Source organism: Eubalaena glacialis, chromosome 12, assembly GCF_028564815.1.
Source record: "Eubalaena glacialis isolate mEubGla1 chromosome 12, mEubGla1.1.hap2.+ XY, whole genome shotgun sequence".
In the NCBI taxonomy this organism is placed as follows: domain Eukaryota; kingdom Metazoa; phylum Chordata; class Mammalia; order Artiodactyla; family Balaenidae; genus Eubalaena; species Eubalaena glacialis.
The window spans coordinates 39,480,234-39,507,527 of NC_083727.1; the positions used below are offsets into that span (position 1 = coordinate 39,480,234).

At 37.9% G+C, this 27,294-nt stretch overlaps 1 protein-coding gene across 8 annotated transcripts; it reads right to left on the reverse strand.

Annotated features, from left to right (window-relative positions):
- Positions 1-862: 862 nt before the first annotated feature.
- On the reverse strand, positions 863-25,642 carry SMPDL3A (sphingomyelin phosphodiesterase acid like 3A). Of its 8 annotated transcripts, XM_061207150.1 has the most exons (10): positions 25,435-25,642; positions 20,066-20,282; positions 19,014-19,158; positions 14,589-14,685; positions 13,650-13,819; positions 13,010-13,190; positions 11,327-11,451; positions 9,802-9,916; positions 7,917-8,031; positions 863-902 (listed from the first exon to the last, which is right to left on the reverse strand). In XM_061207150.1, exons 1-9 carry the CDS (start codon positions 25,544-25,546, stop codon positions 7,952-7,954), a joined length of 1,242 nt encoding a protein of 413 aa, XP_061063133.1. In that variant the 5' UTR covers positions 25,547-25,642; the 3' UTR covers positions 863-902; positions 7,917-7,951. The 8 variants fall into 8 exon arrangements, with proteins under 8 accessions (XP_061063133.1, XP_061063131.1, XP_061063130.1 ...); XM_061207148.1 differs by lacking the exons at positions 863-902; positions 7,917-8,031 and having other exon boundaries at positions 8,275-9,916; positions 20,066-20,279; XM_061207147.1 differs by lacking the exons at positions 863-902; positions 7,917-8,031 and having other exon boundaries at positions 8,275-9,916.
- Positions 25,643-27,294: the final 1,652 nt, after the last annotated feature.

The window sequence follows — 27,294 nt, forward strand, 5'->3', positions numbered from 1 at the left end:
GCAGACCCCCTCATTTACTGTGTGTCTGGCATTTACTTACATTAGCCTATGAGGTAAACAGCAATACACATCCAACTTGAGATCTAAGAACATATTGACTAAAACTCAGTGTTTCACTGTCTGTGACTTACTTAAAAATACCCCGTCAGAGATAACTGTGTTATGCATGTGCAAGTGAGTGTAAGCTTCAGCTCCCTGGCCAGTCCATTGTTATACTTAAAAGTTCATGTGCTGGGTGTTCAACTCACTTACTATCGAGAATGAAAGGCCTGAGAGTGGTCAGTGCAAGTTCTAATCAGGAAGCTGTTACTCTTTGCTAATTAGAATACTGGATTTCAGAATTTTATTTTATGTTTTAATCTAGCCAAGGGTTTTTTTTTTTTTTAATTGAAGTATAGTTGATTTACAAGATTGTGTTAGTTTCAGGTGTACAGCAAAATGATTCAGAGATATATATTTATATTCTTTTTTTTTAAGGTTTTATTTTCTTTTGAATTTTATTTTTTTATACAGCAGGTTCTTATTAGTTATCTATTTTACACATATTAGCATATATATGTCAATCCCAATCTCCCAATTCATCCCACCACCACCACCACCACCACCCCGCTTTCCCCCCTTGGTATCCATACGTTTGTTCTCTATATCTGTGTCTCTATTTCTGCCTTGCAAACTGGTGCATCTGTACTATTTTTCTAGATTCCACATATATGCATTAATATACGATATTTTTCTCTTTCTGACTTACTTCACTCTGTACGATGGTCTCTAGGTCCATCTACGTCTCTACAAATGACCCAATTTCATTTCTTTTTATGGCTGAGTAATATTCCACTGTATATATGTACCACATCTTCTTTATCCATTCATATGTCGATGGGCATTTAGGTTGCTTCCATGACCTGGTTATTGTAAATAGTGCTGCAATGAACATTGGGGTGCATGTGTCTTTTTGAATTATGGTTTTCTCTCAGTATATGGCCAGTAGTGGGATATATATATTCTTTTTTTCAGATTCTTTTCCATTATAGGATATTACAAGATATTGAATATAGTTCTCCATGCTATACAGTAGGTCCTTGTTGTTTGCATATATATAATAGTAGTGTGTATCTGTTAATTGCAAACTCCCAATTTATCCCCCTCTCTCCCCTTTCCCCTTTGGTAACCATAAGTTTGTTTTCTGTCTGTGAGTCTATTTCTATTTTGTAAATAAGTTCATTTGTATCATATTTTAGGTTCCACATATAAGTGACAACATATGATATTTGTCTTTCTCTGAATGACTTACTTCACTTAGTATGATAATCTCTAGGTCCATCCATGTTGCTGCAAATGGCATTATTTCATTCATTTTTATGGCTGAGTAATATTCCATTGTATATATGTACCACATCTTCTTTATGCATTCATCTGTCAATGGACATTAAGGTTGCTTCCATGTCTTGGCTATTGTAAATAGTGCTGCAGTGAACATTGGGGTGCATGTATCTTTTCAAATTAGAGTTTCATCGTTTCTAGATATATGCTTAGGAGTGGGATTGCAGGATCATATGGTAACTCTGTTTTTAGTTTTTTAAGGACCCTCCATACTGTTCACCATAGTGACTGTACCAATTTACATTCCCACCAACAGTGTAGAAGGGTTGCCTTTTCTCCACACTCTCTCCAGCACAGAAATGCATTTTTATTGGTGAAAATAATAGTCTGTGGACTAGCATGATGAATGTTGGAAATGGACTCTCAAAGGAGAAATTAAAGATATGCAAAGTATGTAGATTAGCTAAAATGGCATGGATAGATAGACAGATAGATAGACGATAGATGGATAGGCAGACATAGAAATATATGCATGTATTTTTTTAAAGAGACACTCACTCCTCCTATCATACATAAGCAAGGTAGAAAAGCCAGGAGGCCAGCAGCCTCACCTATAAGGATATCTTAGACAATCCTCACCCTTTCTGCCTCTGAAGGTGAACTCCTGAGGGTTTTGAGCAGTGCTCCGTGAAGGCATATTGAAGCCTGAGCTCAGCAAAGAAAAAAAGTGTGCCCTTACATACTCTTACCAAAATATCCTCCCACATTTTGAACCAAATGTAAAAGTTAATAAAATCTCTACAATCAAAAACATGACCATAAAGCTCCATGTTGCCCAATGGGATCAGATGCCATGGTAAACCTTCACGAACTGTTCTGGCAGTTCGATAACCACTGGTTACTTGGAAATGACTTCTTGTTGCACAGTAATGCAGGAACATAAAACAATGACTGTCTTTATTTAAAATTTTCACATTTTGTTCATGACAAATTATTCTGCATTCATTTTGAATTTTTAAAATATTATTTCTCTTGATTACTAAGTGTTTTGGCACCTCTTTAAATTTTGCACCAGAGGCTAACGCCTCAACTGCCCTGATTTTGAGCATCTGAGGAGGCTACAAGACTGAAATATTGTATCTCTAGAATTTTGGTGTTTGACTCTAGCAAACCTCTAATCCAAGGTAGTGTTCAAAGAACCCCAATGGATGGAGAATGGGATCTTCTAGAGACTATAAAATGAGCATTGTAAATAAAATGTCTGTTGTTTGGTTTTAGTTTTGATTGTTTAATATGTTATTTTACTATTAAATATTTAGTTAATAAATATCTATATATGTGGTATAATGTGGACGAAACTTGTTTTCATTATTATCTGACAGGCCAGAATTTGGGAATGGCTACTATTATCTGCCAAAAGAGAAGCTGAGAATAAGTTAATTCACAACACTCAAGGAGACAATGAATGGGATCAAGGGTAATGCATATTTTATCTCATTTAACTACATTTTTGTCGCACTATCTGTCGAAGATTGTTTTATATGCTTTACAAAATTGGATTCATAACAATCGTCTTTGTGAAATACTATTATTATCTCTATTTTACAAATGAGAAAACTCTCTTCTTTCTCTTGGGAAAATCCAGAACTAGGTGTACCTCGTTTGAAACTGCATGACAGAAAAAGTCCACCATAGATATTATACAAAACTAATGTAGCAAAAGGAAAGAAAACATTGAGCCTTTAGACCCAGAGAGGGAATGTATTTTTAAAATAACTCATCTCAAGAACCAAAAAATACGTTTAGAAAATTTGTTAAAATCCTCAATCAAATGCAAAAACCCAAGAACTCATAACTATAAAGGATCAGGCAAAATAAGAGAGCAAATCAGTAAGATTTAATCTACTACAGCAATTTTTTTGGAGGGGGAGAAAGTTTTATTATCAAGTTAACGTAAATCCTCTTAAAGACTTTGTTAGAATGCTTCTGTCCCACTCTTGGCTCAAATCTACTTAAAAATTGCAGCACTGATTGGCACAAAAGTATCTGTGGTTCAGAGAAATGTCTCTAAAGACTAACGTTTAATTATGTCCATTCTAAGAGTTTGTGGTATGAATTTGAAGGGTGGATATAATTTCTGGACTTAGATCCTCGTATCCTGATAGTGCTTTCCCCCCCAGCTTTACTGAGATATAATTGACATATAACACTGTGTAAGTTTGTGTACAACATGTTGATTTCATATACTTATATATTGCAATACAGTTACCACCTTAGCATTAGTTAACACCTCCATCATGTCACATAATTACAATTTCTTTCTGTGGTGAGTATAATTATTTTTAATTGTCCACTTATGTATATGTCTTCTTTTTTGTTTCAGGTTTCAATTACAGGCCCTGCACATAACAGGCATTAAGAAAATGTTTGATGAATAAATGTATGAATCTACTCCTCCCTTTTCCATAAAAATAATTACTGAACATATGAGTAACTTAAATAGACACAGTATGGCTTCTAAACAAGGGAGCCCCCAATTTGATATTCTGTGGTCTATCATGCTCAAATGTAGAGATAAATAACATCTTAAATGTACTCTTATTGAAAAGATCTTGTTTTGCCTCTAAAGCATAAAGATTCCAAATGAAAGATTTTGGTTCTTTCTTCTGTAGCAAACGTATCCATTAAAATATAATGATGAGTAGATGGTATTTAAAATTTTTAAGTGACTTCTTTTATTTTCAAAGGATTTTAATATGTTTATATATCTAAAATCAATGCTACCAACTCTTGGCAAACAAATAAAGGGTTAAAAGAAACTACAGATACTTCAGCTAAAGAGTCCAGCTAGATTTTAAGGGGACTGGTGGTTAATGAATTTTCAGGTGAATAAAAACTGCCTCAGGCTGCTGCTATGGTGCTTTGGTATCACTTGGCAGTAATTTGCAGGCTTAACAGGAAAGAAGACAAGTGAAGACTATATCACAACATTCCCTGTAACTCCAGTTCTTGTTCCAAGCACAATCCCATTGCTGTCTGGGTGATGTGAGAATAAATGCTTTCAAGACACACACATAAAAAGGGATTTTGTAAGTAGTATCCGGCAGGAACCTCAGTATTAATCTGCAAAATAACAAAACCTGCCTGACTGATCAGAACATAGGTTTTTCTTCTATGCTGTGACAGCCATTTCCATGTTTTTGCAATTATATGGTTTTAGACGAAGCAATCATTTTAGCAACTTTTTATCATTCTTCCCAAATAGCAAAGACTCAAGTGGGTATCTTTGTAATACAGTTGTCAGTACTTCTGACCCTCTTGTTTTGTGACATGACAGTCACAACCCCTACTAAATAGTTTCTGGGAATGAAGTCCATTGTAATGAAGGTGATCCTGTTAAAAATATTTTAAATATTTTAATTGTTAAATCAGTTTTAGTTACGTGCAATGTGGTTCAAAGGCAATCAGCGTTCCCTATAAGCTGCGCCCACGCACCCGCGCATACACACAAGCACTCATCACAGTAATGCACGTGCTAGAATGAGCCCCATAAAGGAAGGAATCTTCACCTGTTTTGTTCACTGCTGTTTACCTAGCACATAGAACAGTGCCTGGAACATTACAGGAACCTTACATATATTTGTGGAGAGAATTGTGCCATACAAAACACAGTGGTTGTGGCTTTATGTGTGTATAAACTGAATGTTCCCCAGAACAACGTTGAAAAGTATGAGGTTCTGTTCTCCTTAACTTCATCTTCCACCTTCTGTACTTCCAAGTCCCTGTCAAATCTACTCTGTTCCCTTTGGGCATCTAACAATGTTAAAAATCATATTAATATTTATAACTTTTTAAAAAATAAATTTATTTATTTATGGCTGCCTTGGGTCTTCATTGCTGCATGACGGCTTTCTCTAGTTGCGGTGAGTGGGGCCACTCTTCATTGCGGTGCGCAGGCCTCTCGCTGCGGTGGCTTCTCTTGTTGCGGAGCACGGGCTCTAGGCGCGTGGGCTTCAGTAGTTGCGCACGTGGGCCTAGTTGCTGCGCGGCATGTGGGATCCTCCTGGACCAGGGCTCGAACCCGAGTCCCCTGCATTGGCAGGCAGACTCCCAACCACTGCGCCACCAGGGAAGCCCAATATTTATAACTTTTACATAATGCTTACAATGTCCAGAAACTGAGCTATGCACTTTACATTTTCACCTAATTCCCACAATAATGTTATAAATCAGGGGATGCTATAACTCTCATTTAATTGACGAGACAAACTGAATTACAGAGAGGTAAGTACCTTGAACTACACAAACTAGAATCCCTGGCCTCATCAACTTATCACATGGCCTCCCGATGATCTTTTACTCACTAAGCCCTTTTCCTTACCAGCATGTGAGAGGACAGGCTACCCTTCTTTTCTTATGTCTCAAAATCCCCACTTCCTTTCTCAGTTCCCTTTCCCCAACCCGCCAATGCCAATGCCAGAATCCATCCTCTCTGTCTCAACTGGAATGAGTATGCTCTCAGGCACGTAGGATGGCTGACTAATCAACTCGTTACCCATTAGTGTAAATAAGTTTCCATCAATGGATTGCCTAAGCCAAACATTTCTATCTTCAACCTTTAATCTCTGCTGCTTAATGATAATAACAGATGGTTTCATCTAGTCATTAAGGAGTTTGGGCATCAGCAAGAAATGGAGAAGAATATCTCCCAACATAGATATAATTTCATTAATTTGATACTGTTCATTATAAAGCTTACTTACCTATTTGTCAAGCATTGTGTTAGGTGATGGGGATACAAAGTTGGGTAAAGCAGAGCCCTGTCCTCTCAGAACTGAAGGAAGAGAGGGAACGAGAGAAAAGGAGGAGTGGTAATGGCATCGATGGTTTTAAATAAGGTACCGATGGTGGCCCCAAGGAGAGAAGATTAAGTCTGCCTGAAGAGGTTAGATAAGTTTTGACAATAAAGGTAGTTTTTATGTGAGGTCTTAAGAAAAACAATATTAGAGAGAGCAAGAAATGGGGGACTTTAGATTGGGAAAAGGAACAATGTGAGCAAAGGTGAAGAAATGGGTAATTGCGTGGATGGACCTAGAGGTTATTATGCTAAGTGAAATAAGTCAGACAGAGAAAGACAAATACTGTATGATTTCACTTATATGTGCAATCTAAAAAGGAAAACAAATGAACTAACATAACTCAACAGAAACAGAGTTATAGATACTGAGAACAAATAGGTGGTTGCCAGAGGGGAGGTGGATGGGGGTATGGGTGAAATAAATGAGGGAGATTAAGAGTACAAACTTCCAATTATAAAATAAATGAGTCCGGAGATGAAATGTACAACATGAGGAATATAGTCAATTATACTGTAATATCTGTGTATGGTGACACATGGTAACTAGACTTTTCATCGTGATGATTTTGTAATGTAAAGAAATATCCAGTCACTATGTCATGCACCCGAAACTAACATAGTGTTGTAGGTCAATTATTCTTCAATTATTAAAAATATATGCATATGTAGACACAGAGTAAATGCATCAAAATGCTCATGGTCATTACCTATGAGAGGTGGGGATTATGGGTGATTGTTACTTTTTACTTTATCCTTTTATGTATTTCTAGTTGAATGCAATGAACATGTAACACTTGTAAAATTAGAAAGAAAGCAATAAATGTCATTAAAAATGAAAAATAAATAAATCCCAACCTTATAACAAATTAGGAAATTGAAATATACGCTACATCTGAAGCTAATAAAAGAAGAGAAATTAATCCAATAAAGTGTAGCACTTTAAAAGGGAAGAAAAGAACAATATGTAAGAGTTTCAGTTCTGTCTTCACCAGTTCTCGACATTGTCAATTTTTCAAAAAACAATTCAATCGGTGTGTAGTAGTAATTTATTTACTTTAAAATTTTTTTTTACTTTTTAGTTTACATTTTTTTTAATGACTAATGTAGAGTATCTTTTTACATGCTTGTTTGCCATTCGTATTTCTTCATTGGTGAAGTATTTGGATCTTGCGACATTTTAAAAAATTGGGTTGTTTTCTTACTGTTGAGTTTCGAGTTACGTATTTTGAATTCAAGTAATTTATCAAACATACATATTGAAAATCTTTTGAAATGTATAATTACATGTGTGTTTAGAAACTGACAATCTATGTTAATTAGAATATGGGGTGGCGATGGGAGGAAAGAGTCTTCACTGAGGCAGGAACAAAGGCTACAGAAACCAAAAGGACCGCTGGGTCCCTAGTCCTGCATGAAGAACAGTCCTCCAAGCCTACAAGGCAATGCTCAGGGGACACTCACAGCCATCTTCCTAAAACCACCAGTTTGGGGACATAGAACTTTCATAAGGGAATGTACTATGTATAGCATAGAATGCAAAAGACCTGAAGTTTTACAATAAAAGAGAGGAGTTTTATACTGATTTGTTTAAAATTAAACAACAGATTGTAGAAAGAAATTTGTTTTACTAAAAGTTAAGGATGATGAATCACACTGAATTTTAATGAGGAGAATTTTGTAAAACAGGAACTTCAGGTATGTTTTGAAAAACTAATTATAAAATAAACATGATCCTTACCTTATTATTTCTTTCTGTGTTCATGGAAAGGTTGCCTAATTATGCTTACACACATAATTGCTCCAAGGAGAAGCAACCCAAGTAGGGGATGCTGTAGCTTGAGAAAATCCATTCTCTACCAAAAGAATAGATAGCTCATCAATAACTGAATTAATACTATTTTTCCTTTCCTTAAGTGTCCTTGATGTTTGTCTAGAATGATTTAGGCAGTACCAGTGGGGAGGCAGGCAGATGATACATTCCTATAAGTAAGTCATGTTTATTCCTAATAAATTTCAAATATTGTAGAAACAATCATAGTAGTAGAGTCCGAGTTGTTTGGCTGCTTTCTTAGGGTACTAATTTATTTTTTAAAAGAAATCCTAAAGTTCTCAATTTAGAGATGACTAGAATAGCAAAATGTTTAAAGAACTAGAGGAATTCTTGGGTAGCCTGTATCAGCTGTAATACACTATAGTACTCTTAATCTGTTGCTCTGTGCCCCTCACACTCCCCACCAGCCCTCTCCTCTTCTAGTAATCCCAACTCCCTCATAACACAACCATCTACCAGTTTCTCCAGCCAAAAATCTAGCAGTCATCCTTTATTTCTCTCTGTACTTTATCTCTTACATCCTTGCCATCAACAAATCCTGCTGCTTCTACTTACAAAATATATCACAAATGGGCTACTTCTCTCCATTGCCACCACCTCAGCCCACCCACAATCCCTTCTCTACTAGAGTACTTCAAACCCTCCCAGTGCCTCCATGCTTTCATTATGAATCATTCTCTGTAGAAGAGCCAAAATAATCAACTTTAAAGGCTGGATCTCCATAGTATTTAATCTATTTAAAAATATATAAAGAAAAATAGAGCTAACATTAACATAGCCACTAGGAAATTGATTGAACTAGGAAATAAAACTTTACCAACACATTTAAATCCCCTTATATATCTCTCCCCAGTCAACTTCCCCATTCATTAACCTCCAACCTTCCTGTATTTGATGTTTACCAACACACCTCTTTTGGGGGGATCTATTACATGTATCTGTAAGCAATATATAAATACTATTTCTGCATTTTTAAAGTTTGATAAAATATTTAGCCATTCTCCTGTGACATTCTCTTCCTTAAAACTTAGTACTAAAGAGGACTCCCCTTCACTCACAGAATGAAGACAGCTAGTGAGGTCATGTCCCGTGATGTTTCATAGACTCAGAGATGGCCCTAATGTGACCTTGGTGTTTTCCCAAGAGTATAGATAGTGCATAAACAGTGTCAACCTCATGATACTTAAAACTGTCTGAACCTCAGTTTACAAATGAAGTTTCCAGAAGAATGAATTAAAAGACTGAAAATTATCATATTAAAAAGAATTCATCATACTTAGGGAAAAGTAATTTGTCTTATTGTATAAATGACAATTTCAACAAGAGTATAAATTAGACGTAATTATATAAACTGGAAGATAGGGTATTTACATCCAAACATCATTCTAGTAATGGGCAGTTTAGATACATTCGATATAATAAAAATTTAGGATGTTAAAAATATCTACATTTTGGGCATCATAAAAAAGCAAAGACAGGAATTCTTCCTGCCCACTCAGTAACTCACAAAGTTTTGCATAACAATTGCCACAAACTGATCTCAGAAACAGGGCAATGATACATTTTCTATGAGTACAGACTGTGAAATACTATGGATTGTGCTTTATATAACATTGTTTGAGGCAATCTGTATAAGAAATAACATCAAGATTCATAATTGCACAAATCTGAAAGGCCTTACATTTCCCATCACAAATTACCCTACTGTCATAACTCACAAAGAAGTAATTGTAGTATTTTATAAACTGTTTACTATCTAAGATTGCAAATTGTTTAGCTAATTCATACAAACTTTTTGGCTGCAAATCTTCAATGTCATAGGCCTGGGTCAGGTTATACTCCAGCTTCCAATTAGATTTTCCCTTTAGATTAGCATCTGTCAGGTTCAAGTAATACTGCAGCACATCCTATAGTTAAAAAGAGTAACAAAGCCTGGTTCGTTTTTTGGCATATGAAGTACTGCATATCAAGAAGAGTTCTTATTAGGATTTATGTGACATTCTTAATTTAAAGTATAGTCATTTCAAGAAGTGCGCATTGCTTTTAAAGAAAAAGAGTCCCGATAGAAAAATCTATATATTTTTTCATTTAAAAACTAATGAAAGAACATAATAGAAAATAATCCAACTATACAGAGGGATTTACAAAATAAAAAGCCTTCGATTCACACACCTCAGAAGTAACCACTGCTAACAGTTGTATATAAATCAGTCATATGCAGGAGGTGGCTTGTACCAGCCCACAAATGCTGACTGTCAAATTTTCAGGCATCTTGCAAGTTAGTTGGTATCACTTTGGCAGCTTGAAATTGGCCACGATGGGAGTATTTATGCCATGGAAATCGGCAAACACTACAAATCAAAGCACTTTTCCCCCCGCCCTATGAACCAGCTGTTAAACATTTACCAGCACTCCAGTGTATGTGTGCTGTTCTAGACTTTATGTACAAAGAAATATCAATTGTTTTATCTCCTCATTTAATTTAATGTTTATGGATTAAACCAGATTTTTCCTGCCCTATCTTTTCTTGTAAAAACATGCTCTAGGGATTAACAAATCTATCTCCTACTAAATTTACCTAGGAGAAAAATACAGTTACATCAATAAAGACTTTAATTGGGAAATTCTTTTCAAATTATATTTGTTGAAAGGGGCAGTACCCATAAGTTAAATGCCTGGCCTTTTGAGGCTGAATTGATATATAGAGTCATGTACCAGCTCCAGAGAACTTTTGTCTCAAAAGTTCCAACTCTATTTATTTTCTTTACAAAAAAAATTTTGCCAGCATTTATTGAGTGCTTACTGTGAGCCAAGCATTTTTCCAAGTGCTTTAAGAATAGTTGTTCATGTAGTCCTCACAGCAACTCAGTGAAGTCAGTAATATTTTAATCCCGGTTTTAAGGGGAATAGACTAGGACACAGAGAAGTAGGGTAAGACCACTCATGAGAGAGTATGGTTTCAGAGCCTACATTCTTCTTCATAGCTGTGTTCTGGAGAAGAGCAATTAATAACAAATATGGAGTAGTGAAAAGTTTCAAATGTATACGAGTCCACAAACAAGGCGCTACCCAATGAAACCCTTATCTAAGTAAATGTGAAGACCTTAGAAGACAGAAACAGCTTCCCAAAGGCTAACCTCATAAACCCACACTTAGAAAGTGCTGACATTCCAAATATAAAAAAGAAGAAAAACATCCTGAGATTTCAACATAAAGTACAACTCACAACAGCTGCGCTGAAAACATTCAACTAAACTAATGAAAACTACAAAGATATGCATAAATATGGGGTCAATTCTAAAACTGTACCAACTTACCAGTAATTTATAATCACGAGGATCATACTGAAATAGTCTGACACCAGGATTGTTGGTCTGTTTTTCTAAAACACTCTTCACTGGAGTAACAGCAGGAGCCACAAACAAAGAATTTATCGGATTTCCTAGACAAAATATATGTACATAAACATAAATTTTTTAATAATTGAGTTTAACTATATTAAAAATATGAACAAATTCCAGATTAAGAGGTTAACAGAAGTAACGGCCAAATGATGTGTGATGCTTGATGGATCCTGATCTGAAACAACAGTAAAGAGACACTTTTGAGAAAATAGGGGAAGTTTTACTATGAAGAGATTAAAAGAATTATTGTTGATTTTGTTAGGTAAGTTAATGGTATTATTATTATGTAAGTTATCCATATACTTTAGCAATGAATACAGAAGCATGTAGGGCTGAAATACATTTGATGTTTGAGATTTATGTTCAAATACTTCAGCAAAAAAAGAATAAAGAATCATAGATAAAATAAATGTGGCAAAATCTTGATAGATATTGAATATAAGTGATGGTACATGGAGGTTTTATAATTCTCTCTACCTATATATATATTTGAAATTTTTCATAATAAAACTATCCAACTTATTACAAGTACACACACACAAAACATACAAAGCTAGTTTTTTTTGTACTCTACCTATAACAATATTCCAATAATTATATAATAAGAATTTAAGTGTCACCATGTTTTATACATATCTGTTATAGCAGCAGTCCCCAACCATTTTGGCACCAGGGACCGGTTTTGTGGAAGGCAATTTTCCCATGGGTATGGGGGGTGGGTGATGTTTCAGGCGGCAATGGGAGCGATGGGGAGTGATGCGGAACAGCAGATGAAACTTCGCTCTGTGCGGCCCCGTTCCTAACAGGCTGCAGACAGGTAGCGGTCCGCAGCCCAGGGGTTGGGGACACCTGTGTTATAGAACTAAATTTCTGAGTCAAAAAGCTATCAAATGCTGAAAAATGGTCATTTTTACCAAGCCCACTCATTCTAGATGAAGAAGGTAAAGCATTTCAAAAATGTTCCCCAATTACTGAAAAAAAAAAAATACATATTGATTTTTCTCCTGGCTGACTACTAAAAAATGAGAACTCTTATTTTGTTAACTCTCAGTTTTCTTGCCCTTATACAGAAGTTATCTTTAAAAATAGATAATCGTTGTCTTATTTAATGCTAGAGCTTCTTCTATTTTTTTTTCTTTTAATGCTGAGTAGATGACAATGTCGATAAGCACTTAAAAGTAGGAGCTTAATTTATTTTAAACCAACAGTAAATTGTGCTTTGCTCTTTAAATTCTGAAAAGTAAATCTAGTCATATCAAAGGAAACTTGAGTCTAGCAGGTAAATAAAAAAGAGTGATTCTCTAAACTTGAGGACCTAAAAGAACATTTGAGCAAACTGAGGGTTTCAGAGGCTTTTGTGTCAACAGCAGTCAAATGACGATGGCCTTGTGGAGCTAAAAGGAAGAAACCTAGTAGCAGGACTAAATATGATTTGGACAGTTGCCATCACTCACAGAAGGTAACTGAGAAAAAGCAGGTGCTGGCAGGTAGATTTAATAAAACTTTTAATTTACTTGATCAGTAAAAATTAATGGATATTCACTATTTTGCTCTAGCATCTTGGACTGAGGAGATGCAAATAGAATGTTATATTACCGTTTTTATCTGAAAGAACCATAATACTATCTCTGTGAGTGTGTCCATAAAATTGTCCTGCAATGACGTTACTGTATTTTCTAAAAATATCTATCAATTTCTCATTATAGTATTCTCTCATTGCCGTGATGCTCCTTGAATAAGGCAGGTACCCCACAGGAACATGAGCTATGATGTACACCTGGAGAAAGAAACACAAAGAGGACTGATGAGAATCTTTTTGCACATTTTTCACAACAAAATGATTTAGATACCCAAGATTGAAAGTATATTAATTAAATTTTAGAAAGCAAATATACCATTTCTCCTATTTATTTACCAAAAAAACAGATGAAATTATGAAACTATTAATGGCCCTATATTTGCACTTGTTTATTTGAACTACATGGTTTATGATGTAAGGTAACTGTGACCTTGCTCAAAATTTTTTTAAAAATATCAACAGATGTCAATCAATCCCCAGAGCATTAAAAGCAAAATAAAACAAGCAACAACAGCAGAAGCAAATCACAAAGTGTTTCATGTAAGAACATCTTTAAATTTTAATACTTTTATTAATACCTGACCCCACTCAAGTCTAATAAGTATACAAGTTTAACCCTCTGTTTATCCCATGATGATGTTGGTCTACGGCATCTACCTTCTCCTTATTTTGCTGAGAGATGTTCAGTGTATTTTCTAGCCATTCAAACTGATTTGCTGGGTCAGTCTTATTTAGGGTCACGATATTTGGGCCATAGTATAAGTTTGTGTTGAGACTGATGATCCTAAGGTTCAGATTAGTTGAAACTTTCTGTGAATAAAAGCCACCTGTAAAAACAAATTTGAAACACATTCTAGAATAATACACACACAGATACATAGACACCGTGAAAGCAAAATCTTAATAAAGGTTTTCGAGCCATTTAGGCAGGTTATACTTATTTCTTATTCTTTAGTTTACACATACATAGGCTGTCATTGGATAAGAATCAGATTTAACAAACATTTATTGAAAACCTACTATGTGTCAAGTCCAATGCTGCCACTTCCACAAATTGAGGTAACAACAGTTGTATCTAACATTCACATGAAAAGATAACTAAATGTTTTGGCACTAGGCAATGAGGTACTGAATTTTATAAAAGAAAGATTAATACACCAACTTCTACTTTTGTATGTTTGGGGAATAAGATAAGAGATATTGTGAAATCTAAAATCCAAAGAATGGGAACACACATGGATCTTGCCAGAGAATACTGAGGAAGAAATGTCAGATAAACCAGAGCTGCTACAATCTCAGGTGAGACGAGGCTTAAAGGTATACCCCACTCACACCTGTGAACCAGTGGTGACAGAACACCCTGCTGCCATGGCACTTTCAGCCACTGGGACCTTGCCCCTGTTTTCTTCACCCTGGGCCCACTCACCATCCATGCCACTCCCCGGCTTTCAAACATGATAAGGCCTCCAGAAAAACTGGGCACGGAGACTCTGCAGAATTGGCACACCCAAGCAAACATTAAAGATCTAAGTCTAAACAACGTGAACTGAGATAAAAAATAGAGATAAAATAGGGATGAGTAAATCTTTCACTTACCTTTCCTTAGAGTACTAATAGCTTCTTCATCCAGCCATGGCTTCCAGAGGCTTGCTACTGCATTGTACACCTTGCTGGTGAATATAGGCAGTTGATCCTGGCCACAAACAATATAATCCACCATTGAAACTCTAAAGATATATGGATGGATTAATTTAAATATCACTTGAGCAGTTACTACTATGTTAGGCATCTGGAGATGCAGGAATACTAGATAGACTTAATTTTCAAGGATTTATAACTTAATTGGGGAGATGGAGGACAAAATGCAACCAATCATCTATAAGACAATGTGCTAGGCACCACCACAAGGGTTCTGGGAGTGGAAAAGCAAGAACAATCAAGTCTAGCCCAGAGAGTCAGCAGGGAGAGTGAAAAGAGTATTTGAACCAGAACTTGAATAATTATTTCATCAAGTTGACAAGAAAGGGAATCGAAGCAAAAATAATGGCCCAGACACCAACACAGTGCCATATACAGAAAACAAGCCCTTGTTTCAGCGTGACTGGGGTATAGAATGGATGTGAGAATATGCTTATTTTAGAGACACTGAAGGCAGATTTGAGCCTGAATGTGTAGGACCTGGTGTAGCATGCCTAGGAGATGGATTTCAGAATTAAACAAAGTCCTCTGAAATGTTAATACTAGTATAAAGCTTTTTAACTTCTTGAATGAAGACTTATAACCACATGTTTTTGATATTTTTGTTTGTTTGTTTTATTGGAGTATATAGTTGCTTTACAGTGTTGTGTTAGTTTCTGTTGTACAGCAAAGTGAATCAGTTGTACGTATACATATATCCTCTCTTATTTAGATTTCCTTCTCATTCAGGTCACCACAGAGCACTGAGTAGAGCTCCCTGTGCTATAAGGGTGTGGTGAAATGGGAACCCTCCTGCACTGTTGGTGGGAATGTAAATTGATACAACCACTATGGAAAACAGTATGAAGGTTCCTTAAAAAACTAGGAATAGAACTACCATGTGACCCCGCAATCCCACTACTGGGCATATACCCTGAGAAAACCATAATTCAAAAAGAGTCATGTACCACAGTGTTCATCGCAGCACTATTTACAATAGCCAGGACATGCAACCAACCTAAGTGTCCATCGACAGATGAATGGGTAAAGAAGATGTGGCACATATATACAACGGAATAATACTCAGCCATAAAAAGAAACGAAACTGACTTATTTGTAGTGAGGTGGATGGACCTAGAGTCTGTCATACAGAGTGAAGTAAGTTAGAAAGAGAAAAACATGTTTTTGATTTGAAGTCTCTTTATGTCAGCCTAAATCATAACGTTCTGATTTTTTAAATAATATATGTATAATACATTATACCGTATTTTTATCATCCTATTTTATCATATTATAATAAAGTATCTTTATGGTGACATAAACTCTAGGGAAGAAAAAAAACTTCAAGAAAGTACATATTGAATAAAAACCCAGAAATCATTTGTGAAATTGGGTAATTACTCCTATTTTTTGTTTCAAAAAATTATATTCAAAAACTGAAGCCATTTTCTTCACTCTCTTCATTTCCTTCTCTATATTGGTGACATAGACCTATTTCTTAAAGGAGTTTCCCTGTCATCATTAATTAAAATTCTTAGTTTTTTTTTTTTTTAAGATGACACCCAAGTCACATTGGTTCCTAATACATGTGCCTAATACATAATGAAAATACAAATATATTCAGGGCAAGTAATAAGCAAATGACTTCTTCTAACCGAAACTGATTATCCTAAGGATATTTTCAATTTGTGTCAGTGATCAGAGTCATCTGTCTGAAAATTACACAATGGCTTAGGCCAATCTAAATTCTGATTAAAAATTGGTAATCATCATCATCATCATCATCAAAAACCTAATATCTTAGCCATTTGTTTACATTGGGATGGATGCCAAGATGCTGGTATGGTCATGTAGAATCAAAATTATATAAACATTGCTCTAGATTTTTCTGTCTATTTTAAATATGAAAAATATGAGCACCAGAGAAGTTAAGTGATTTATCCAGGGAGCGCTGGTCAGTCCCAGAGCTGGGTCTAAATCCCAGGTCTTCCTACCATCATTCTTACATCCAGTTATCTATTGCACAATGGGAAGTGACCCACTCACCAGTTTGGTGGCACCAGCCTTGCCAGTGTATGAGTACCTGAGGACCCTGGCCCAGACTGCTTCCTTGAGTGGCAATGGAAAGAAATCCCTGGGCTCTCCACACAAATATCTACTTCTGATGTAATGGGTGGGAATTTGCGTCTGTATTTGTATGTTTATGTAGCTATGTTTAAATACATGTTTATGGGGTTTTAGTGGAGAAATAACACATCCGATTTATTTGTTACTAACATTCACCGGAATTTGATCTCAGATATAAGAAGTCTCTAGGAGAATTTGTTGTAGGGCTTTCATGTTACATCTGACCTTCCTGAAACTGGGATGGAAGGATGGCAGTAGAATAATAGAAGGTTTTCAGATATAAGGTCATAAGCTAGGAAGAGAAAAAAATTAACTGTTTAAGGTATAAAGGCTGCCAGTTTATCCTAGCTGTACATATAATCGGATATATTTTAGACGTTGGATAGCATCTATATCTTTGAATTATTATAAGATTTGGCTTCACAAAAAGAAGGCAGAGATAAAAGTAAAATAAAACCAATCCTCAGAGGAGTTAGTGACATGTGCGCCATGTCACTGCTTCATGCTACAAAACTACCACTTCACTTACTGAGGGCTTATTATGTGCCAGGTAGGAAACTATGCCCTTTCCATATAGTGTCATTAATTCTCCCCAAAACTTTGCAAAGTAGGTATTATTGCTCTTGTTTACAAATGATCAGGGATAATTATGTGCATTATCCAAGTTGCTCAAGCTATTAGAAGCAGGACAGGACAGGTTTTTAACTTCTAGTGAATGTGACTCTAAACCCCACATGTTTTCCATTACAACAGTCTGCCTGTCACCTAAAGCATATAAAAACAATGTGTGTAACCTCTGATTCCTGGAGATTGCCCATTCCCAAGCCTCTGCTCTGTGTGGTCTAACATCTCAACAGTAACAAAACCTGACCACTGGTTGAAAGGCCAACTCGCAAAGACTCCCATATTGTTCATCTCAAGACAGGAGGCCGGGCTCAAGAAGTCACTTGAAACTTAAGCTCATCATAGAGTGCAACTTTTCAAAGTCACATTATTCACATTAATTAACTATTATAATCAAAACCCTCATTAAGCAGCCTTTTGACATGAGATGGAAAAGATATGCTAAACCAAAAGAAAAATGTAGACAAAGAAAGGCATGAAAGTAAATATAATGTTTAGGAAATATTGATATGTTAGTCTGGCAAGAGTAAAGGATGTGTGAAAGGATGTTTGTTTAACTGAACACAAAAGATCCAGGATGTGGGCTCTCCCACTAAGTGATTGTGAGCACTGGAACAAGCAACTTAACATTTCTGGGCCTCAGTTTTCTCTTTTGTAAAATGAAGAGTTGATCTAGACAAGGGGTCAGCAAACTTTTTCTATGAAGGGTCAAAAAATAAATATTACTTTAGGCTTCTGGGCCATATAGTCAATGTGGCAACTATTCTACTCTGCTGTTACAGTACACGAGCAGCCACAGGCAAAACAGAAAGCATAGCCATGGCTGTGTTCCAGCAAAACTTTATTTACAAAAACAAGTGTCAGACTGCATTTGGACCACAGGCCCTAGTTTGCCAAGCCCTGAACTAAACAACAATCTCTAAGATCTCTTGAATCTGAACAAATCTAAGATTCTACACTGCTATAGCAGATCCCTGTAACCAGGGCTGCTATCCGATTGTGTTACGCACAGGCCGTTTAATAAACAGCCACTCTAATAGGTTGAAGCCTGGGCCGTATCAGGCATTAAAAATATTCTGAACATGCTCTCTGCCTTGAATCACATCTTGAACATGGACCTCCCTTTTTGGTTCTTATGATGATTTGCTAGCTTTTGTTTTTAATCACAATCCAGCTTAGATCAGAGTATGGGTAGCTTATACTATGCCTAATAGAAATTCTGAAAAATGTAAACATTTGTCAACATTAATCGTTTTTGCTAACCTGAACATGGAAATTCAAATGAACAAAATTATTCAAAAGAAAGGAGAAACTGAGGAAGAATACAAAGGAAATCAAGAATTAATAACTCACAAACTAGGTAATTTGATTCCAAAATCACACTATGGATATAACTTTTTATGAACTATTAGGAGTCCCTTTCAAGTCCCCAAAGCACTTGTCTTGCCCTCCTCGATGGTTAGCATTAAGAGCAAACTCCACCTCCATGAGCGCCCCTCCCAGGCCCTATCATCAGCTAGTTATCAGCATAATTTTGACACTACTGATGGAAAAAATCCTTTAAGCATTTCTAGAAGTTGTGGTCAAATTTACCTGTGGCCAATAGTCATGATTACCCAGTGCAGGGAAAACCTGGAGATTTGGAAAGAGACTCTGGACTGTGGTTGTCATATTAGCAATCACATTTATGACCGTGTCTGTTGAGAGTTCACGCACTGGAACATGAGGTGGGCTATCCCTGAAAAGGAGACAGAATCGTAGAGAACAAAATCAGTTTCTATAAAAAGTCACTAGACTCCTGTGTAATGCCTTGCTGTATTGTCATTGTCAAATGCCACTATAAATCAACAGATGATAAAGAGTTGATAAACTACTCTTCATTTACCTTTGTCCCATAGAGAAGCCTATAAAAAAGAAAATTTGTGAAATACAAAAGATAAACTGGAAATCTCAGTCTGTTTCACTGCCTGACTGAAGATTTATAAGAGGCAAAAATTTTTAGCAATTAAAAGCACAGATTCCAGGGCCAAAAGTGCCAGGTTTGCCATTTACTAGCTGTGTGCACTTGGGCAAGTTACTTAGATACTAAGTGCCTTCATTTCCTTATCTGTAAAATGGGAATAATAATAATAATCTATTGTGAAGATTAAGTGAGTTACAATGTATAAATTAAAACAGTGCCACGGTCATTATTGCAGGCCCAGGAAATATTAGGCCTCTTCACTCTGTCATGATGGATGGAATTCGTTAATTACACCACCAGAAGATGATGTTTGCAAAATTGCTATCACAGGTTAACTCCCATTGTTGCCTTTTGTTTTTGGATTATTTAATCAAGACCTATTATCACATTAATAAACACCTCAAGACACTGACACAAATACGCTGTTTATGGCTTCATCTCTTAGTTAACATGGACATATTTCTAGAGCCTGTATTCTAAATAAACAAACAAAGAAACAAAACTGGGTCTTTTAAAGTTTTTCTTATCCCTAATAATGTTGATTAATTTGATCTAGTATTTTGTTAAACCCCAAGAATTCTTAAAACGTAATATATATTCTTATGAAATTTGGCATTCTAATGAAGCTTAGGACACTGTAGATACATACTGAGTAACTAAGGGTATTTATATAATCACTCACCCTGTCCATATCATAAAAGATGCTTCCTGTCCTGAATTTTTAATAAAATCAAATGCTGACAAAATGAGGTGATAAGGAGAATCACATAGAACATCTCCAAAAGGGCCAGGATTGGAGGCATTTGCACCTTTCGAGGAAGCGCACACTTTTGTGTGGTCATCTGTGATGTGGTAAGTAGGGTCTAAGTGTAAGTCAGTCACATGCCAAAACTGTCCTGCTGATGAGAAAATAAATGCTGTTAAATCTACTTCTCTTCTGGAATTCCCATACCAATATTTACAGTAAGACGAGATAGTTGCTCCACCCTGTGATAGAGGAAAGCCTTAGTAATTTAAATATTCATATGCCCTGAAGTTAAATACACTCTTTCCCTGTCAGAAATAAGGATTCTAAAGACAATAGGAAGACTTTACTAGAATTTACTATTTACACACATCAGAAATGATGAAGTCACTCACAGCATGACTACTTAACAAAGACTACATGACAAACATAAGTTTGCATAGTGATATATATGGAGACATCCTTCTGGGAAGTCAATAATAATCCCATATTGTATCTTAATAGCATGTCTCCTTCCTTGTAGAATTTAAGGTTTTAGAATTTATTTATTTTCTTCTTGTAGAAAAATGGACAAAAAATAGGATGTGTTTTGTTAGGGTCACACAGTGAATAGATTGCAGAACTTGTAACTAATAAAGCTCACTCCTAATTTCTTGTAAAACCTTGCCTCTCAACACTAATGAAAAAAGAGTCTTCAGTTTAGCTTTCAGCCAAAAATAGCCACTGCCAGAGGTTCTTAAAAGCTATTTAACAGAGGAACATCTTCTATCATACACTTGTATAAGATGTTTATAATATTAAGGGAAGCATTTGTTAAAGAAGATGCTTCCACTGGGTTTTCAGGGAGAAGCCCAAGACCCACTTGATAGCACCCCTGATTGGAAATCATCTGGAGAAAGATTCTTTCACGGAAGGAAACACAGGTTAATCATAGTAGTATCTCTCTTTATTAAGTATTTACTATGTGCCAGACATTGTGATAAGCAATTTAAATATACTGTGTCGTTTCAGTCTCGAAACTACTCTCTGAAGTAGGAATCACTGTTCTCATTTTAGAGTTGAGAAATTAATGCTGGATCAGTTAGAAAATCTGCTCTAGTATATACAGCTTAATAAATGGCAGAGACAAAATCTGACCCCTCATTTTGAAGGGCCCTCAAGTTTGTTTATACTTAATTTACATATATCTTCAGTGATTTTGCTGCCTTCTCATATGCAACCCATAAACTGTTTTAATACTGAGACTTTTTCACACTTTGAATTTGGAGCTCACTCTGATTAGGACTAATTTACAAGAGGAAACATCAGAAGTGACACAGCAGCAGTACTACACCAGAAGCATGGAGCAAATAATTAGAATGCCAACTTTTATCCATACAAATGAATGACAAAAGCTAAGTATGCACCTGAGCAAACACTTGGATAAAACCCAAAGCTGGATAATAAAGTAGAAAATTGAAAGCAGTTAACTTAAGGTGGAAAAGGTGTATTATATTTAGGATGTTATTTCTTCGAAAAGTTGTTGTAATTTTATAACACATTTAAGTTCACAGTTAAGAAGCGGTAGACAGAAGATCCAGAACAAAGTAGTCATTAAATAGTCTTTATGGTCAATTACTTGGTATTCAGCCCAATTTGAAAACATTTGCCAAGAGTAATTTATTGTATTCCATAATGCAGAAAGTACTCCAACTCTTTTTCCAGCTTGGACATACTTTACCCGGCACATAAAGTGGTTTGGCAGATAGCTCAGAATCATCCTGGTGGCGGCCCTTCCTTGGGGTATAAATATATACTGCATCTCTATTTTATGTAAATATGTATATTATTATTCATAGAATGTTAAGGTATGTAGAATACTACACACAGAACAACATAGTGTTATGGTTAAGGATGGGGGTTCCGGAATCAGACCGCCTTACTTCAAATCCAAGCTCTTCTTCCTAATCTAGTTGTATGATCTCGGCCTGTTTCATCTGTAAAATGGGAATAATATTGTCTACTGAATGAGGGTTAAGTGACTTAGTAGCGGAAAGAGCCTGGCATCTGGTAAGCTCAACATTAGTTACATTGTTATTCATTTGTAATGTCAAGCTTGCATCTGAGATTGAATTTCCTCATTTCCAAGTAATAGCTGAAATGTACTGAGTACTTACTGTAAGTTTAATGCTGTTTCTTACGCTTTACGTGTATTAACTGACCATTATTTCCATTTTACAGGTAAGGAACTGCAGCACTCAGAAATTAAGTGCAAGTCACATACGTCATATGCAGCAGAACCAAGACAGCAATTCAGGAAATCTGACTCCAGAGTCCACACGGCTCTTAAGCACTGCACACAGTACCTCTCTGTGCGTGCTCACATTCAAATGTCCTTGCAGAAAAAAGAAGTCCTTCCGTCTCACTTGCCTCATGTAAGATAGATAACAGCTACACCTATAGGGGATACTGTGACAAGTAAGGGACATGAAATTATTAATATATTAAACTTTGTAAAACAAAACTGGAAACACATTAAGGACACATTCCTCTGATGTAACTTATTACCTGGATTTATATATCCCCAGCATCTAGAATATGTCTGACCTATAATAGGTCCTCAACAAACATTCTTTAATTAGGCACAGGCAGATTCAGAATTTCCTCAATATCACATGGTGACTCAGTAATGAAAGCTGAAATGGAACCAGTCTCTCCAGACTTGCAGTCTAGCGCCCTTTCCACTACATTGGATTGCTAGACAGATAAGTGAGGAATAATTATTTAGGTGCACTGAAGGGTGTCTTTAAATAGAAGCCAAGAATGGAGCCCTGACAGGTTCTTAACCTGGGATTTATGAATAATGAACTGCTGGAGGCCTCACCTCCAACCTCTAATGAAATTTATACAAAATACTGTGAGTGTGTGTGTGTGTGTGTGTGTGTGTGCGTGCAAGGTCATAGACCTGGCCTGTGGCAGAGTCCACACTTCAATTCAGATTCTCTGGTTCGCAGTCCAATGTTCTTTTCACTACACAACAATTGCTTTCTTGTTCTGTAGATAATCTTTAAAAAGATTCCCACATATGTATATGTGTATATGTGTGTGTGTTGTAAACATATCTAGATAAATGCTCAAAACAATCTTATCTTTGGGATAATGTATCCCAAAGAAGCTAGTATATCATAATTCAGATGTTTGGACATATGGTTGTTGTTTAAAATAGGTGTTTTTGTTTATTTGTTTATAATGTCAGTTCCTACCAAATACTCCAGCAGGTCCTGACTTACTAAATCTAAAAAATTGTGGCCAAACACAACCAGGTGAAGTCTCCCTGGGCTGTTGTCCTCTGACCACTGGGACTTGACAGGACAGAAAGCTGAGACCGGGAATTTGCACACACACACACACACACACACACTCCACGGTGTAAAGAAGTCCTAGCATTTGGGGTGGGATCAGGGGGAGAGGGAAGGTCACATCAAGCGGAAAGCATATAAATTAATATATCCAATGTGAACCTGCTGAATGGACACTTCAGCAGGTCTTTGAACCTTGGTTCCCCCTCTCCCTCTCTCTTCCCCAGGTGTAGCTTCCCTACAGAAACAGGGCGGTGTGAAGTGGAGACTCACTAGACCCCAGAAAGCTGTCATTGAGGCCTTCAGCAATCAGATCCTTAAAACCAAAAGGTGCATTTGCCATGGGTTGGCCTGCTGCATTCTAGGACGTTTTATCTCAAAATCCTAAACAGCCACATAATTAAAGAAAAACAGCTTTAATGAAAGCAGAAGCCAGCAGCATGCATAAGTATTTGAGGACAATTTCTTGTTACCACTGACAGTTGGGAAACCAGATTGACAGTTCTTGCTTTCAACTGCCTGACAGCTGAGTCATGAGGACTTGGCTCTTGAACACACAGGAGGCATTTTTGCCCAGAGCATTTCCGAAATCATGTGAGGGTAAAGTGATAGAGAAGAGAGGTTTCAGCGTCAAGTGCTAAGCTGTTTCAGAGACAGCTGTGCCCAAACCACAGAACACAACTCCACCCATCCCGTTTCGCCCCCTCTAGATAACAAAGCAATTATGTTTAAAGTTGAGTCAGGGAGGTGAGGGTGGGTACCTTGATCTTTTAACACTGAAGGCTCAGGTGGCATCACAAAATCTCTCACCCCGGGCTTCCCTGGTGGCGCAGTGGTTGAGAGTCTGCCTGCCAATGCAGGGTACACGGGTTTGAGCCCTGGTCTGGGAAGATCCCACATACCGCGGAGCAACTGGGCCCGTGAGCCACAACTACTGAGCCTGCGCGTCTGGAGCCTGTGCTCCGCAACGGGACAGGCCGCGACAGTGAGAGGCCCGCGCACCGCGATGAAGAGTGGCCCCTGCTTGCCACAACTGGAGAAAGCCCTCGCACAGAAACGAAGACCCAACACAGCTAAAACAAATAAATAAATAAATTTATATTAAAAAAAATTTTTTTTTAAATCTCTCATCCAACGTTTATCCATTCTGGACCTGTGGTTCTCAGACTCTAGCGTCTATCACAATCACCTGGAAGATTTGTTAAACAGATCGTTGGGGCTCAATTCTCCGAGAGTTTCGGATTTGGCAGGTCTGGGGTGGGGCTAAAAACTTGCATTTTTAACGCGTTTAAGCGATGCTGGTGCTCCTGGGGCCGGACCCCACTTTGAGAAACACTTCTGTACAGGCGCTGGACTAAGCGTTGGGAATGAATTAACATCGGCCCTGCCCGCGGGGAGCCCAGGGGCGTCCAGGTAAAGTGAAGGCCCCGTGCGTTCTAACGTAGACTGACGAGCGCGGAGCGCCAGGGCTGCAACCGCGCTGAGGCTGGAGGAGTGGGAAGAAAAGGCCACCAAACTTGACGCGCAGGACAGAAGAAACTCAGTCCCACTGAAATTTACACTGCTGAGACGCCGAAACCCCGCAGCTCCCCCTCCGCTCTGGGCAGATTCGGGGCCTCTGGAAATGCGGGACATCCAGCCCCCAGCTTCTTCTTCCTTTGAGACACCCAGTTTTTCCTTCCTTTCCCCCGGGCACAAAACACACCTGGAGACACAAAGCGAAAACAACTGCACGGGAGGAGCAGCGCCCCCCGCTGTCCGCAGCCAGTCCCGGCCTCCCCGCCGAGCCGAGCTGGCGCTCGTGTCCTTCCGTCGCCCTCGCCCTCCCCGCGCCGCGCAGGGGGAGTCGCAGCCCAGAGCCTTGGCCGGGGTCACTGCTGCCCACACGCACTTTTCTCGGCTCTGCGCAGGCGCTCTGGCCGCCGCTCCTGGGCAGCTCCGGGGAGGAAAAGGGTACAGGCGACTCACCCACCGCCGGACTGGGACTCGGGCCGCCAGCGGGAGCCAGAGGCAGTCCGAGGCCGGGGCGGCAGTGCCAGGCAGCCAGCAGGCAGCAGACGAGCGCGCCCAGCAGCGCCATCGCGGGTCGCGGCCACGGGCCTGGGAGACCTATTGCTGTCCCGGGGCTCCACACGACCGTCGGGCCCGGGGCTGGGGAGGAGGAAGAAGACCTCTGCGGGGGTTGACGCCTAGTGGTCACGTGAGAGGGCAGAATCCTTAATGAGTAGGTTCAGTTGACCTTCAACAGCTGTCTAGCGATTATCCGGCTTTTCCCGTTGTTGTTTGTGTCTCAGCGTCAGTGACTGGCCTGGGAAGGAATGTGCTTGGAGCAACCCCTCGCAGAGCATCTTCCCTAAGTGCCACCTGACCCTGAGCACATGGGGCTCCTCTGCAGAAGTGATGCAGAGAACCTCGAAGTGTCTCGATTTGAACTAGGTCAGCAGAGATTTGGGATACAGTGGATCTGAGTGTGGTCCCTCGACCAGCAGTGTCAGTACTACCTGGGAAGTCTAGTTAGAAGGCAAAATTCCCAGGCCGGCCCGGGACCTACTGAACCACAAACTCTGAGGGTGAAGCCTAGTCGTTTGTGTGTACAAGTCCTCTACGTGACGCTAAAGTGATGGTGATGTTTGAGAACCACTGCTCAGAAACACTAGGTTTCAGTTTTTTATTCATTTGGCTTTTTTTCTTTGTATTTGCAACTGAGAACAATGTCTCAGAACCATATTCTATGCATTCCAGAGATATAGGAAAATCATAGAACTGGTTGATTTTACTCTTCAAGGAATTTTTGAAGATACTCAGTCTGACAAAGGAGCCAAGACCCCCAAACTTCGTTGGGTTCTGTGGTCCTTCTATTACCATTTATGAGGATGCTGACTTCTTTAAGATAAGGGAACATGTAGTTTAAATTTGTAGGGCGTGGAATTCCTTTGAAGAAGAAAAAACCCTCCAGAATTACTAACCTCATAAAAGATGTTGTAAAGTGTATTTGTTTCCCAACAGAGAAAACCTTATTTTGTATGCTGTGTAATTTAATGGGAAAGTGTCTCATGAAACGGGCTTTGAAATGGGAGTTAGGGTGCCTCCATTTTCTGCTTCATATGCTGCCAGGGCTGTTCAAGTTCTGCTTCAGCTTTAGGATGAATCAAAAGCCTTTGGAGAACCAAAGTGCTTTCCTATTGTGGAAAAAATTGTCCTTGGAGTTTCTCAGTCCACAGCCTCAAGAGTGTGGAGGAAAATGGAGAAGGATTAAAAAGAAAAAGGAAAATGGATGTGAGAGAACAACTTTAAAGACAGCAAAATAACTTGCATGTTTCTAGGGCAAGCATTTTGAAAGATAGAAAAAGGATTTTTAAGAATTGTAAAAATAGCAATTCTCACTCTTTTTCTTTTGCTAATTTTCAATCAGCTTTACTGGAAGTAAATTGGTTGTGAAATAATTCTTCTTAAGTAAGCATGAAATATGACGTACACATTTTGAAACCTAAGAAATGCTTGCAATTTTAAAAAGGCAATATATTGAGTTAATGGGTAGGAACACTATCCTCCCTTCGACTCCCTCTGCTTTCTTTTGTTTTCCTTTATACCCTCTCTCTGAGGAGCACAAAGCTACAGTGCCTTACCATCTCTGGGTGTACACCTCACACCTGGGCATGTATTTGTAGGTCCCCATGTTCCAGGTGTAGGTGTAATTTGTTGTGAGCGTGTGTATCTGGGTGAGAGACAGCACCAGTGACAAAGTGGTTCATGATTGGATTTCACAAGACAACCTTTAGCATAGTTAGTATCTATGAGATCTTGGAATTTCAGAGGTGTTCTTCCAGG